This window comes from Neovison vison, chromosome 4 (assembly GCF_020171115.1).
Source record: "Neovison vison isolate M4711 chromosome 4, ASM_NN_V1, whole genome shotgun sequence".
Classification (NCBI taxonomy): Eukaryota; Metazoa; Chordata; class Mammalia; order Carnivora; family Mustelidae; genus Neogale; species Neogale vison.
The window spans coordinates 29,047,524-29,061,918 of record NC_058094.1 but is presented as its reverse complement, the minus strand read 5'-3'; the positions used below and the strand labels follow the sequence as shown (position 1 = coordinate 29,061,918).

Sequence of the window (14,395 nt, the reverse complement as noted above, 5' to 3'; positions counted from 1 at the left end):
TAGAATTCTCCTCTACCAAATGTGTGTATGGTTCACAGTCATTTCATTCAGTGTCTCCTCAAGGGTTCTCTCTTAAGAGAGGCCTTTCCTCACCACCTTTACTTGAAATAACTGACCAAACCTGTTTTCCTTTATTTACTCATAACTCCTGACTTATATCTACTTTTGATCTCTCCCTCTAGAACAAAAATTTAATTAGTTAAGAGATTTTGTCTTTCTGGTTTTCTGCTGATTCTCATGTGGTTAAAACAGTACTTGGCATATAACAGGTTCTCAACTGATTGTTAATTGAACCAACATATAAGTAAATGAATAAATATGCAAGTTATCCCCAAGAGATTAGGAGCTCCTCTGTATCTTACTCATATTCAGTCTATATAATCAGAGTTTAGCCTGTTTTTGTTAATATTTAGTTAGGGGAGGAGGAAGGAAGGAAGATAGGTAGATAGGAAGGGAGGAAGGAAGGAAAGGGGGCAGGGGGAGGGAGTGTAGGAAAGAGAGAGGGATAGTAAAAATCTATAAATCTATTACACTGGGAACACCTATACTACAAATAACATATTGAGGCTGATAGAGTCCACATTTGTATTTTATGAAACTTCCCTTCCTCCTAGAATATGTGACACATATGTGACATCTGAGATATGGACTGAGTGAGGTTGCCAGGGCCAATCTTTGTATAGGTTATTAATAATAGCTAATTTTAAATTTTTAGATGAAGAATAAAAATAAGTAGGTGCCCTACCATCTTAATTCCTAACCTTCTGGGATCATCACACACACACACGCACATGCACACACTTGTACACATACTCACACACTGAATCCTCTGTATTAAATTACTAGACCGTAGACCTATTGAAAGAAAGCACAGCACAGTGGTTAATAATGGCACCAAATGTATCAGACCACCTTGGATTTGAATGGAGTTTTATAACCATGAACAAGATGCTTGGCCTTATGAACTTCAATGTCTTCATCTGTAAAATGAAGTTGATGATCACTGGCTACTTGTAAGGACCATGGTGACAGCTGTGATCATGCATACACAACACAGCACAATATCTGGCACATGGCAAACATTCAAGCAATGTTTCTGATTATTATATAAGAATCAAAGTGAAGGAGAAAAATAAGTATTTGGGAGGTTTTATATTGCTAAACATGCAAGTTTAGTAATAGACTAAAGTGAAAAGCAGAAGATCCAAAGGTGGATTTTGTTCATTCATTTGGTAACAAGTATGGGCTGTTATATATTGAATAAAAGAATGTGGGTTGAAGGTCACACAACATTTTGAAATGATGAATGTGAATGCTATGGAAGATATGAATGTATTAATTATTATTATTATTATTATTATATTGGAGATTATTTTGAAAAAAGAAGACAGAAGCCAGGCACATTATGAGTCTATGTGTATCACTAAATAACTATGATTTCTGGGCTTGACAGATATTCCATGCTGGCCAGGCTTTCCGGTTGGGGCGTTATCCAATACATTGGCACCTGCTTGGAGATTTACAGTTTAACTCTTATGTAAGAGGCTGTGCAATTCACCAGACCTATAACAGAGCCGTCACCATCCATAACACACATCACCTGCTGGTGGAGCGGAATGTTATATATGATATCAAGGGAGGAGCATTTTTTATAGAAGATGGTATTGAACATGGCAACATCTTGCAGTATAACTTGGCAATATTTGTGCAGCAAAGTACAAGTCTTCTGAATGATGATGTGACCCCGGCTGCATTTTGGGTAACGAACCCAAACAACACCATACGACACAATGCGGCTGCTGGTGGTACTCACTTTGGGTTTTGGTACCGAATGAATAACCACCCTGATGGGCCATCCTATGACCGAAACATTTGCCAAAAAAGAGTTCCTCTTGGAGAATTCTTTAACAACACTGTTCATTCTCAAGGTTGGTTTGGATTGTGGATATTTGAAGAATATTTCCCCATGGAAACAGGAGCTTGTACTTCTACAGTGCCTGTGCCTGCAATATTTAATTCGCTGACTACTTGGAACTGTGAAAAAGGAGCCGAATGGGTCAATGGAGGTGCCCTTCAGTTCCATAACTTTGTGATGGTAAATAATTTTGAGGCTGGAATCGAGACCAAGAGGATTCTGGCTCCTTATATTGGAGGATGGGGTGAAACCAATGGAGCAGTGATTAAAAATGCCAAAATAGTTGGGCATCTCGATGAGCTGGGAATGGGGTCAGCATTTTGCACAAGGAAAGGCCTTATTCTCCCATTTAGTGAAGGCTTGACTGTATCATCTGTACAATTTATGAACTTTGACCGTCCCAAGTGTGTAGCTTTGGGAGTGACATCCATCACTGGAGTGTGTAATGAGAGATGTGGAGGCTGGAGTGCAAAATTTGTTGACATCCAGTATTTTCACACACCAAACAAGGCTGGTTTTCGATGGGAACATGAAGCGGTACTGATTGATGTTGATGGTTCCCTTACAGGTAAATGTTATGTTCTGATTTCTGATAATATACATTGGAAACATATTTGTGTTAACACAGAGAGTTGAATTGTCAAAGCAGATGCACATGAATCACAGATCTTACCCAGTACCAAGCTTTGTGAGGGATTTGAGGATATAGGTCAACACTAGGCACAGATGAGACATTCTTTGCTGGAAGAGACCCAAATGGTCAAATTCAGCCTCCTAAAATATCGTTTTTTTCTTGCATTTGCACTTGGCTCCCTGACTGAAGAGTCCACTACAAAGCCTTTGCATGGGGCCCTCTTGTTCCATGCTGACCTCACCCCCCAAACACCCCCCTGCAAAATGTACCAGGACTTTTAGAGTTTGCTACTGGTGCTATGGGTCACAGTAGCTATATGTTGTAGAGTTTAGGATCCTGTTTTGTTTTGTTTTTTAGTTTTCTTACATGATATAGGAAACATGCTGTTATGTCCATCTCCTAGGTCACAGAGGACACACCGTCATTCCGCACAGCTCACTGCTGGACCCTTCTCACTGCACTCAAGAAGCTGAGTGGAGCATTGGGTTCCCGGGGGCTGTCTGCGACACCTCAGTCAGCTTCCACCGTTTGGCATTCAACAAACCTTCTCCGGTATCTCTGCTTGAAAAGGATGTGGTTCTCTCAGACTCTTTTGGTAAGTGGAATATAATATAATAAAAGGGACTGACTTAAATAAGGTTTTCTATTTTCATCATCATCTTTTTAAGTTGTTGGTCACTGTTTGGAACATGGGAAAAGTATATTTATATCAGTCAGTAACCAGGCAGGAAACAAATAACACGCCCCAAAATGGGCATGTAAAGAGTATTGAGTAAATATGTGGGCCAGCACAATGTTCGGCTTGCTCAAGAAGCCTCCAGACAATATTACAACAGAGAGTAGGAAAGTTGACATCGTCCTTGGAGCAAGATGATAAGATATACCATCATCCCTGCCAGTGAAGGCAGACCCTTTTGATTATCTCTGATGATTGAAATGGGATGAGGGAGCATTTCTTAGGTCAGTAGCTATACACCAGGTACCAAAAATTGCCGGTTTGCTCATCTGTTTCAGTAAAGATACGGTACTTGGAATACCAGATGAGCTCGACATCATTTCCAGACTCAGTTGCATTAATTTGCTGTCATTACTCATGATCTGTCTGGCGTTTGCACCAGCCAAACAAGGAAGGTAAATGGGGATGGCCCTTTGGTTGAGAGAGGCAGGAAGGAGCCCACCAAGAACCCCCTACAACCTCACAGGGAGAGAGTCGGGGGAAGAAGTAGCTCATTTCACATTCCTCCTTGCCTTGCTTCTTCTTCTGCCTCCTTTTGTCCAAACTCATGGAGTATGGCAAACAATGAATCTGTAAGAAAAACAGTAAGTATGCAGCGCCTCTTTTATCATTTATTATGATGTTATCAGTTATTATAGTTAGCTTTAGAACATTCTTACTAGAGTTTCTTCCTCCTATGAATTGAAAGGGACATACACCTACTCTCTGGATAATGGTTATACTCATTGCCTTGGTGACTTAATGTTATGAACCTGGCAGCCATTTCTTTTCTTCTGATAATCAGATGTCCAGAATGGAGCAACATTACTTAAACTTTTAGAGACTATGGTGTAATAAACAGTATTTTAAGCACAGTAGCTGTGAACGTTTTCTGAAAGGCTAAAACTAAAAGGAGCCAAAACATCAAAAGCAAATGATGTTATTTTATCTGGTGAGGTAGTATGTTAGTATTTCCCACTACTATGTTATAAAATAGTTATTTATGATAAGACTTTTAATCATATCTCCAAATACTTTATGACATACCTGTGAATAGATTGAACGTTAGATTTTTATAAAACAGTCAAAGATAATTCTATAGTGTAAGATAATATATCAGAAATGTAGAACCACCCTGGGTAAACTATTTTAAATATACAGCAAGATAAGAGAGAAATATACCTTACACAATTAATTTTTAAGCAGTAATATTTAAACATTTTAAATATTTTGGAGGTTTTTTTTGTTGTTATTAGTGGTGGCAGTAATGATGATTTAGAGAGAAGTTTTGTGTTTTTATTTTTGATTCAACATCCCTTTGGCTATTCGAGGTCTTTTCTGGTTCCATATAAATTTTAAAATTATTCGTTCCATTTCTTTGAAAAAGATGGATGGTACTTTGATAGGAATTGCATTAAATGTGTAGATTGCTTTAGGTATCATAGACATTTTCACAATATTTATTCTTCCAATCCAGGAGCATGGAACATTTTTCCATTTCTTTGTGTCTTCCTCAATTTCTTTCATGAGTACTTTATAGTTTTCTGAGTATAGATTCTGTGCCTCTTTGGTTAGGTTTATTCCTAGTTATCTTATGGTTTGGGGTGCAATTGTAAATGGGATTGACTCCTTAATTTCTCTTTCTTCTGTCTTGTAGTTGGTGTAGAGAAATGCAACTGATTTCTGTGCATTAATTTTATATCCTGACACTTTACTGAATTCCTGTACAAGTTCTAGCAGTTTTGGAGTGGAGTCTTTGGGGTTTTCCACATAGAGTATCATATCATCTGCGAAGAGTGATAATTTGACTTCTTCTTTGCCGATTTGGATGCCTTTAATTTTCTTTTGTTGTCTGATTGCTGAGGCTAGGACTTCTAGTACTATGTTGAATAGCAGTGGTGATAATGGACATCCCTGCCGTGTTCCTGACCTTAGTGGAAAAGCTTTCAGTTTTTCTCCATTGAGAATGATATTTGCGGTGGGTTTTTCATAGATGGCTTTGATGATATTGAGGTATGCGCCCTCTATCCCTACACTTTGAAGAGTTTTGATCAGGAAGGGATGCTGTACTTTGTCAAATGCTTTTTCAGCATCTATTGAGAGTATCATATGGTTCTTGTTCTTTCTTTTATTGATGTGTTGTATCACATTGACTGATTTGCGGATGTTGAACCAACCTTGCAGCCCTGGGATAAATCCTACTTGGCCGTGGTGAATAATCCTTTTAATGTACTGTTGAATCCTATTGGCTAGTATTTTGGTGAGAATTTTCGCATCTGTGTTCATCAAGGATATTGGTCTATAGCTCTCTTTTTTGATGGGATCCTTGTCTGGTTTTGGGATCAAGGTGATGCTGGCCTCATAAAATGAGTTTGGAAGTTTTCCTTCCATTTCTATTTTTTGGAACAGTTTCAGGAGAATAGGAATTAGTTCTTCTTTAAATGTTTGGGAGAATTCCCCCGGGAAGCCGTCTGGCCCTGGGCTTTTGTTTGTTTGGAGATTTTTGATGACTGTTTCAATCTCCTTATTGGTTATGGGTCTGTTCAGGCTTTCTATTTCTTCCTGGTTCAATTGTGGTAGTTTATATGTTTCCAGGAATGCATCCATTTCTTCCAGATTGTCAAATTTGTTGGCATAGAGTTGCTCGACAAATCTAATACTTCTGAATTTATGAGATTGTAGCTTTCTTGTAAAGTCTCTCTGGGCCTTTTTGCCAGATCCTTTCAGGAATGAAGATTTTTATTTAATTAGTAAACTGAACACCTTGGTGGAAAGATCTATAAATTTATCTTCCTGTAACCCACATAACTCAACACAAGACATTGCAAATAGTAGGGACTCAGTAACTATTGAATTGCAATGGAATTAGTTGTAGTACTCAGACCAAATTACAGAGTAGAGAAAACATCACTCCAGGTACTTTTCTTTTTAGTGTGACATAAAAAATAAAACAGCTTTCATCGTTGAGAATATTTGACTCTTTTTTTTATTTGCATTAAAGCCAAATAAAATGATTTAGTACTAAAAATTGAAAACAGAAAAAATAGAACACTTGTTTTCATTTTATATATGTATATTAAATGAATCAAAATTGAACAAATATACTACAACAGTGGGAAATAAGATTGGACATATAACTTTATATATATCTTTAGATAATTTTATCAAAGTGTCTCATGCATGATCATATGATGTGTATAGCTTTATGTGTATATGTGTGAATATATGTATCTTTATGAATATCTTTGTAAAGTTAGACCAGATGGCAAATTAATTTGAGACACGTACTATTAGTGATATTATAGACCAGATGGTAGATGAATTTCAGACACTTATTCTTAGTAATATTTTTTTAAAATATCAACTTCAGATTTCAGTCCAAAATGCTTAAAATCAACATACTAAAAATGAGTGCTTCTGAAAAAATTAAGGAAACACAAATAACTATGAAAAATGACAATAAGTTTTTTTTTAATGTATTTATCCATTTTAGAGAGAAGGTAAGAGCACGAGAAGGAAGGGACAGAAGAACAGAGAGCATTTCATGCAGGCACCATGCCCAGCAAGCAGGGAGACTGGTGTGGGGCTTGATATCATGACCCTGAGATCATGGCCTTAGCCAAAATCAAGAGTTGAATGCTTAACTGAACCACCCAGGAACCTCACAATTAGTTTTACTTACAAAAAGAGAATTATCAAGCAAATTCAGGTTAAAGTATAATTCCAAGAATCAGAAAACTTCAGTGGAATTTGGTTCTACCAAATGTAGAGCAAATTCTGGAGGTTTTGGATGATTTTCATGAACTCTTATGTAAGTCAGCTGTTGCTTCATGACAGACTATCCCCAAACTTAATAGCTTAAACCTACAATCATTGTTTTCACTCTCATGTCTGAGGACTGGATTGGTTGATTTTGATTGTGCTCAGATAGGATGCTGTGCTTGAAGGTGAGGATCCAATGGGCTTTGCTCCTCCCTCAGTTTCCCACATGTATTTATTACAGAGCGCAGGCTGAACGGAGAGCCAGCTACCCAGGGCAGGCTCTTTTCATTGCAGTGCTAGAGGTTCAAGGTGGAAAGCTTCATCCAGCAAATACTTCTCAGGTGTTTATGACTGTCCCATCACCAACATCAACAGGTTAGGGATGTCTACTCTGCACTCAAGGACAGAAAAAGAAATGAATATTTACAGAGGAATCTAATCATAGTTCTCGTACCTGGCAGCTCTTTTGGAACTGTATATTTTTAAGGTCTTTGCTCATGGTCTTTTTAAATATAATGCTAATTCACGAGCCTAAGAATTAATAAATTTGTTCCTCCTTGATATTGGAACTTTTTTGCCTTATTCTTCAAAGAAAAAGAACGACAGTTTATTTCATAGTCTTTCATCTAGCTTCATCCCTGTAAATTTGCAAGGGAAGAGTTTGCAAATTTAACATGAAAGTCAATCAAAGATGAAAAGAGAGAGGGGATGGAGGGGAAAAAATAGAATATGGGCAATTAATCATGTCTTCTTTATATTGTAAGAAATCTTTTCAAGTCTTTATCTGAAGTTGTCAGGTACGCTTTCATGAACAAAACGTTACCAAATCAAGTAGTTTTTTTTCCCATAACAAGTAATTTAGGCTGCAGGTTTGTCATTCACAAACCTTAGGGTGTCATGGCCAGTGTTCGTGGTAAGTCTGATGGTAGCCTAGATTCTTAAGAGCTTCAAATTAAAACTTTCTATTAGTACTTGTCATGCAGGTTTTGATAAACTCAACAAATACCGGAGAATCTAATAAAGAATTAGAACTTATATTTGCATACCCTATAAATCAAGCATCCTGAATTAATTAACACTCTTAAAAGAATAACAATTTTATTTTAGATCAATGATATTTAAAGAATTGTGTTAATATATTTAAGCACTTCTGTCATAGTAGTCACTAATCATCATGTTTGAATTTTATCTTCCCCAAGGAATAAAGACTTCATCTCAATTCAGAATTCCAAATGAGAAGGCACTTTATGTTTCAGTTAAGTGTAATATGAAACATTGGAACCTTCAGTTAACAAAGACATTTAGAACATAGTAATGAAATGCTATTCTGACCTCTTCAAACACTTCCAAAGACTAGGCTAATTTTTCCCATTTGCACTTGTTTGTAAAAAAAAAAAAAGTAATTTTCTAGAGGTAGAGATCACTGTTATTTGTTTGTTTTATATTCTGCTACAGGTACAAGCATTGTTCCCTTTCAGAAGAAACGACTGACTCATATGTCTGGATGGATGGCTCTAATTCCAAATGCAAAGCACATTAATTGGTATTTTAAAGATGTAGATCACATAACAAATATATCCTATACATCGACATTCTATGGATTTAAGGTAAACAAAGAGCTATAAAGTTCATCTTCTAATAATGATGATTGTATATTAGGCGAATGCAGCCTACTTCCTATCCTTAGACCAGTTGTTAAGCCCAGAATGTGCTTGCCTCACATGCTGACCTGTCGAAGTCCACACACTTCATGACCTACCCTAAATCGAAGAAGCAAGCTAAAAAAAGGAACTTTGTGACGAATCAGATGTAAGCCATATCTTTGCCATATTCCCCCAAATACTAAGCTTGGGTCCTCTTATTTTTTTTTTTATAAATTTTTTTATTTTTTATAAATATATATTTTTATCCCCAGGGATACAGTTCTGTGAATCGCCAGGTTTACACACTTCACAGTGCTCACCAAAGCACATACCCTCCCCAATGTCCATAACCCCACCCCCCTTCTCCCAACCCCCCTCCCCCCAGCAACCCTCAGTTTGTTTTGTGAGATTAAGAGTCATTTATGGTTTGTCTCCCTCCCAATCCCATCTTGTTTCATTTATTCTTATTACCATGAAAATAACTAACATTTATTGAGTGCTTATGATATACCAGGTACCAGTTAAGGACTTTAGAATTTGTATTTTAAAATATACCAAATATAGACAATGACAGGGCAATTCCTGTCATAGTTGTGCCCACCACCAAGCTCTATCTGGATTAGTCTATAAATGATCATTCTGTAAATGTTTCTGTGAAACATTCTGTGAATCTTTACTTTTGATTTTTTTTTAGAGAAATAAACATTTTTGATGAAATGAAAGCCCCCTCTAAGGCCCCCTCTATCTCATTCCCCACTCTCCACCTCCAGTGGTCACCAGTGAACTGGGTGTTTTCATCCCCATTTGTGTTCTTCTACTTACACTGCATATGTGTAGCCAAAAACAAGACCTAGCATTGTTTTAAATCTTTTCAAATACTACAGAAATAAAACATTCTTCAAATACGTGTGTGTGTGTGTACAGAAAGCGATTTTCATTGCCTTCAGATAGAGTTAGCATTTTTGTCATAGGCATATAAAATGTTGCTAAACAAAAATGAAAGTAGGATGACAAACTAAAACCAAAACTTAAGTCTAAATATAAGGGCTAATTATATGTCATGAAAATTAATGTATGTTATGCAGGATATTGACATATAAAATCATATTTGGGGACAAACACTTCTAGGAAGAAGATTATGTAATTGTATCTCATAACTTCACTCAAAATCCTGATATGTTTAAAGTTATTGACATGAGGAATGGCTCTTCAAATCCGCTGAGTTGGAATACTAGCAAGAATGGAGACTGGCACCTTGAAGCAAACACAAGTACTCTATATTACTTGGGTATGTGTTCATTAGGCAAAAGTGATTATTTTATCCAATGCTTTGTCTGAAGGAAGAGAAAAATTGCTTAATGGGCAAATTTGTTATAGAGTGTCTCTGTATAGTATGATTCAAGAAATGTTTGCTGAGTAAAAGGATTGGAGATTAAATTTATGTTGAAAAAGACCTTGAGTTGAATAAAGAGCTTACATTTTATGTTTGGAGATAATGCCAACATGGTTACAAATGGCCCTAACATTTATTTCACAAAATTAGAGGAAATGAGTACAAAGGAAGCTGTCAAATATTTTGTTTCATTTTTTAGTATTTTATTATTTGGTGGAACTAAAAAATATTCAAGAATAAATTTTGAGTTCCAAAATATTTTTTTTGTCAAGACATTTTCTGTGCTTCTCAATAAGACGTGTGCTTTTCTGGAAGAGATTATGCTGAGTGAAATCAGTCAAGCAGAGAGAGTCAATTATCATATGGTTTCACTCATTTGTGGAGCATAACCAATAGCATGGAGGACAAGGGGCATTAGAGAGTAGTAGGGAATTTGGGTAAATTGGAAGGGGAGGTGAACCATGAGAGACTATGGACTCTGAAAAACAATCTGAGGGGTTTGAAGTGGCGGGGGGGTGGGAGGTTGGGGTACCAGGTGGTGGGTATTATAGAGGGCACAGCTTGCATGGAGCACTGGGTGTGGTGAAAAAATAATGAATACTGTTTTTCTGAAAATAAATAAATTGGGGAAAAAAAAAAAAAAACCACAATGAGAATGTTCAGAAATTCAAATAGGCTAATTATATCATATTTTGATTATGATATGGAGCAAATGAACTCTCTTACACTGCTATATTGGTACAACCATTTTGGAATATTGTTTGGCAATATATTCATATATTAAAAAGTGAATATATTCATAAAAAAAAAAAAGACGTGTGCTTTTCATCAGAATTTTTTCATACATATCGCATACATTTGAACCTCTACCAAGTTATCTTCTAAAGAATATTTTCAAATTGCCATGATTTTGTCTATATTTCATCATCATATTAATTTAAATTGTTTCACTTTCAGTGTCAGGACGAAATGACGTTCAGCAGAGCCAGCCCATTTCTGGGACCCTGGATCCTGATGTGAAAGATGTGGTTATTAATTTCCAAGCTTACTGCTGCGTTCTCCAGGACTGCTTTCCTGTACATCCCCCATCAAGAAAACCAGTTCCCAGGAAGCGACCAGCCACATATAAGTATATAGGCCTTTTGTTTGTTAATACCTTCCATAACACTTGACAGAATTCTTTTCACATGTCACTCTTGGGTGAGAAAATAATGTCCTCATCCTGAACGATGCCTTGTAAGTCACAAGTCGCTTTCACACTCAGTACTTCACATGGGCCTTATAACCACCCTGATGAGAAAATGGAAAAAATCTCACAAAAGGTTTTGTGTGAATGTTACTGGTAATCTTAGACTTGCAGAATGTTGGATATGGACTAGTAGACCAACCCTCTTATGATAAGGTGAGAAAGCTGAAGTCAGTGACCTTTAGTGAATTATCCAAGATCACAGAACTTCTTGATGACACCTCCAGAATAGCAAGAGAAATGAAATCTCCTCATTAATCCAATCCTTTCTTAGTAGGTAGTGTCTTTTTGTCTACAATAACTGTGATGGCCAAATCTCCTAATACAACTTATTTAATTTTGTTTTGAATGTGTGATCCCCTAATATCTATTAATTCTTACAGTTAAAAATGATTTTTCTATCTTTGAAACTTATATAACCATTTATCTTTATTTTTCATGTGGAACATCACTCTCTATCTTGTGTTATAGTAATCATCATACATCATGGAACTAGCATGTGATAGTTGGTACTAGTCTTTTAAGGCCGTTAAAAGTATTATCCTAATCTGATGTATATTTTTATCTGTTAGGGACAGATGGTAATCATAAAAATAGCAATTGTGTTGAAAAAAGCTAACATTTAGTGGGCACGTAATAACCCGCTTCTATGCATCAAACACAACTCAAGTGTTTTTTATTACTTGAATTACATTCCAAAATATACAGATACAGCAGTAACTATTGTACATAAAAATAATAATTGAATTTTTTGATATATTAATTTGATCATTAAAAAATATTTGTGCACCTGCTATGGCCCAGGCACTGTGCTGAGCACTGGAGAGTCAATTATAAACAACACAGATGTGATCCTGGCCCTCATCCCACTCCCATTCTAACCAAAGAGATAGACGCCAACACAAGAAAGCAAGGAAACAAAAGAGTAAATGAAAAAAAGTACACGAGTGTGAGTTGAGATAAAGGTTATAAGGGGAATGGACAGGCAGCTGGGAGAGAGTAGTATGGGAGGGACCTCCTTTTGGTACAGTGATGAGGGATAGTCTCTCACAGGAGGGGACATTCCAGCTGATACCCAGAGGGTGAGGAAGAGCTGACCATGTGAAGGGTGGGGGAGGAGCGTTCTAAGCACAGAAAGCATCCTGGGCAGAGGCCCTGCTGTGGGAAAGAGTGTGGCATATCTAAGAACAGAGAAAACAGCGTAGCTGGACCCCTGTGAGCAGAGGAGAGTGTCCTGGAAATGGTGTTGGAAACAAGTGGAAATCAGACCAGTCAGGTCATGCAGGCAGTTAGTCTTAAGAAATAGAAAAAGCTAAATGATTTTCGTCTGAGAAGCAATGTACTCCAAATTACATTTTGGAAAGATCACTTTTGCTGCTCTGTCAGTATTACAGAGGGGTGGTGGAGAGAGGAGGGAGGCTCCTGAAAAGACTTTATTTTATTTTTTTTCATGAAAAGATTTAGAGAGACATGCCATCAGGGTTATTGGCCAAAAGTCCTTATATAGTCTAAGATAGATAAAATTATTGAAAATTTAATTAATATTTATTATGTACTCACATGGTAGATTTAGATTGGTCTAGACCAGGATGTGATAGAGGAATATGTTGGTATGCTACATGTATGTATATGTCTTAACATATAGCTTCCCCACACCCCTGACAGTATGAGTTCTGCTCACTAGAAATAACTATAATTGGATTTATTAATTTAAATTATACAGATAGCTATCAGTGAAAACAAACAGAATCTTGATCCAGGATGGGTACCTCAAGATTAGGATACAAAGCCCCAATATGCAACACACATATGGTTTGTTTAAGAGGTGTTAGGCTCTATGGATCATAACCGTGGGCAGTAAGAAGAACAATATATAACATGCATATGCTGTTGGGGATAAGAATGAAAGGCTATTAATCTTGAGAAAAACTAGATAAAATCAATGATGGAATCCATATAATGCTGGTCAGGTTTTTTAGTTAGAAAGATAACAATTGTTAAACAGAACCTTCTCGGAAATTGCTTCCTGAAAAATAATGTTTTATTGTTAATTCTAAATTAACTGCTAATCTTTCTTTTAAACCTAGTAAAACAAATTTTTATAATGAATTTTAACATGTTTATTAGTTATAAAACTTAATAATTCAAATGTATAATGTAAGTACACTTTAACCAAACTATATATTGACTGTTTTGTAGAATTCCAGAATTCGTATCATGGAATTTTTAAATTTCTTACTAGTTCTGGAAACAACCTCTGATTGTAAATGTTTTCCAGTGGGAAAATGTCATCAACTTTATAATAATATTCTTTGCAACAATTTGCATTGGGGTGGTTTCTGGAAGGTATAATGATGAAAAGTGGAGACTGCTTCTCCTCCAAAGCACTTTTTATATCTGTTTCAGATGAGCATAACCTTCAATCTGGTCGCAGACACGACATCCCTGATCCCAGCCCAGGGCATTAACCTCATTGACGCATCCTTACCAGTTCAGAGACTACCCTTCTATCCTTCCCTTCACAAAATCGAACAACCCTATCCTCTCACTGCCTGCCCCCATGCAGTAGCACCATATGTAAGGATCTTTAAAAGGACAAGGGATGAATTTCTTTTCACTTTCTACCATGTGAAATCTTTTTTTTTTTCTTTCAAGATTTGTTTATTTGAGAGATAGAACAAGAGAGAGTGCAAGCCAGGAGAGGGGCAAAGAGAGGGAGCGAAGGAATCTCAAGCAGATTCCCCACTAGGCAAAGGGCCTGAAGTGGGGCTTAGTCTCCCCATGAGATCATCTCCTGAGCCAAAATCAAGAGTCTGATGCTTAATCCATTGAGCCACCAGGCACCCTTCTACCATGTGAAATCTTATAAGGAAATTAAATAATTTACATTTTAGCTAAAATCTGGGTATCACAATGAGGATTTAGTGGGAGAAAAGGTGATTCAGACTGTAGATGAAAAGGAAGTTTTCTTTAATGGAGAAAAAGAAAAGCTGTACGTATAGTCATATGTGTTGTATTTTCTACCAATTGTACTTATTAGCTTGCCTACTTAGTGAAATTGTAAATTCTCTAATTTGCAGTCTATCA

At 36.6% G+C, this 14,395-nt stretch overlaps 1 protein-coding gene across 1 annotated transcript in view; it reads left to right on the top strand.

Moving 5' to 3' along the window:
- PKHD1L1 (PKHD1 like 1) overlaps nt 1–14,395 on the top strand; it is a 157,742-nt gene that overhangs the window by 90,754 nt on the left and 52,593 nt on the right. Inside the window, exons 49-53 of the mRNA XM_044245081.1 lie at nt 1,454–2,483; nt 2,953–3,144; nt 8,482–8,633; nt 9,798–9,957; nt 11,020–11,191. Of these exons, the coding sequence (XP_044101016.1) occupies nt 1,454–2,483; nt 2,953–3,144; nt 8,482–8,633; nt 9,798–9,957; nt 11,020–11,191 (1,706 nt within the window). The remainder of the gene's footprint in view (nt 1–1,453; nt 2,484–2,952; nt 3,145–8,481; nt 8,634–9,797; nt 9,958–11,019; nt 11,192–14,395) is intronic.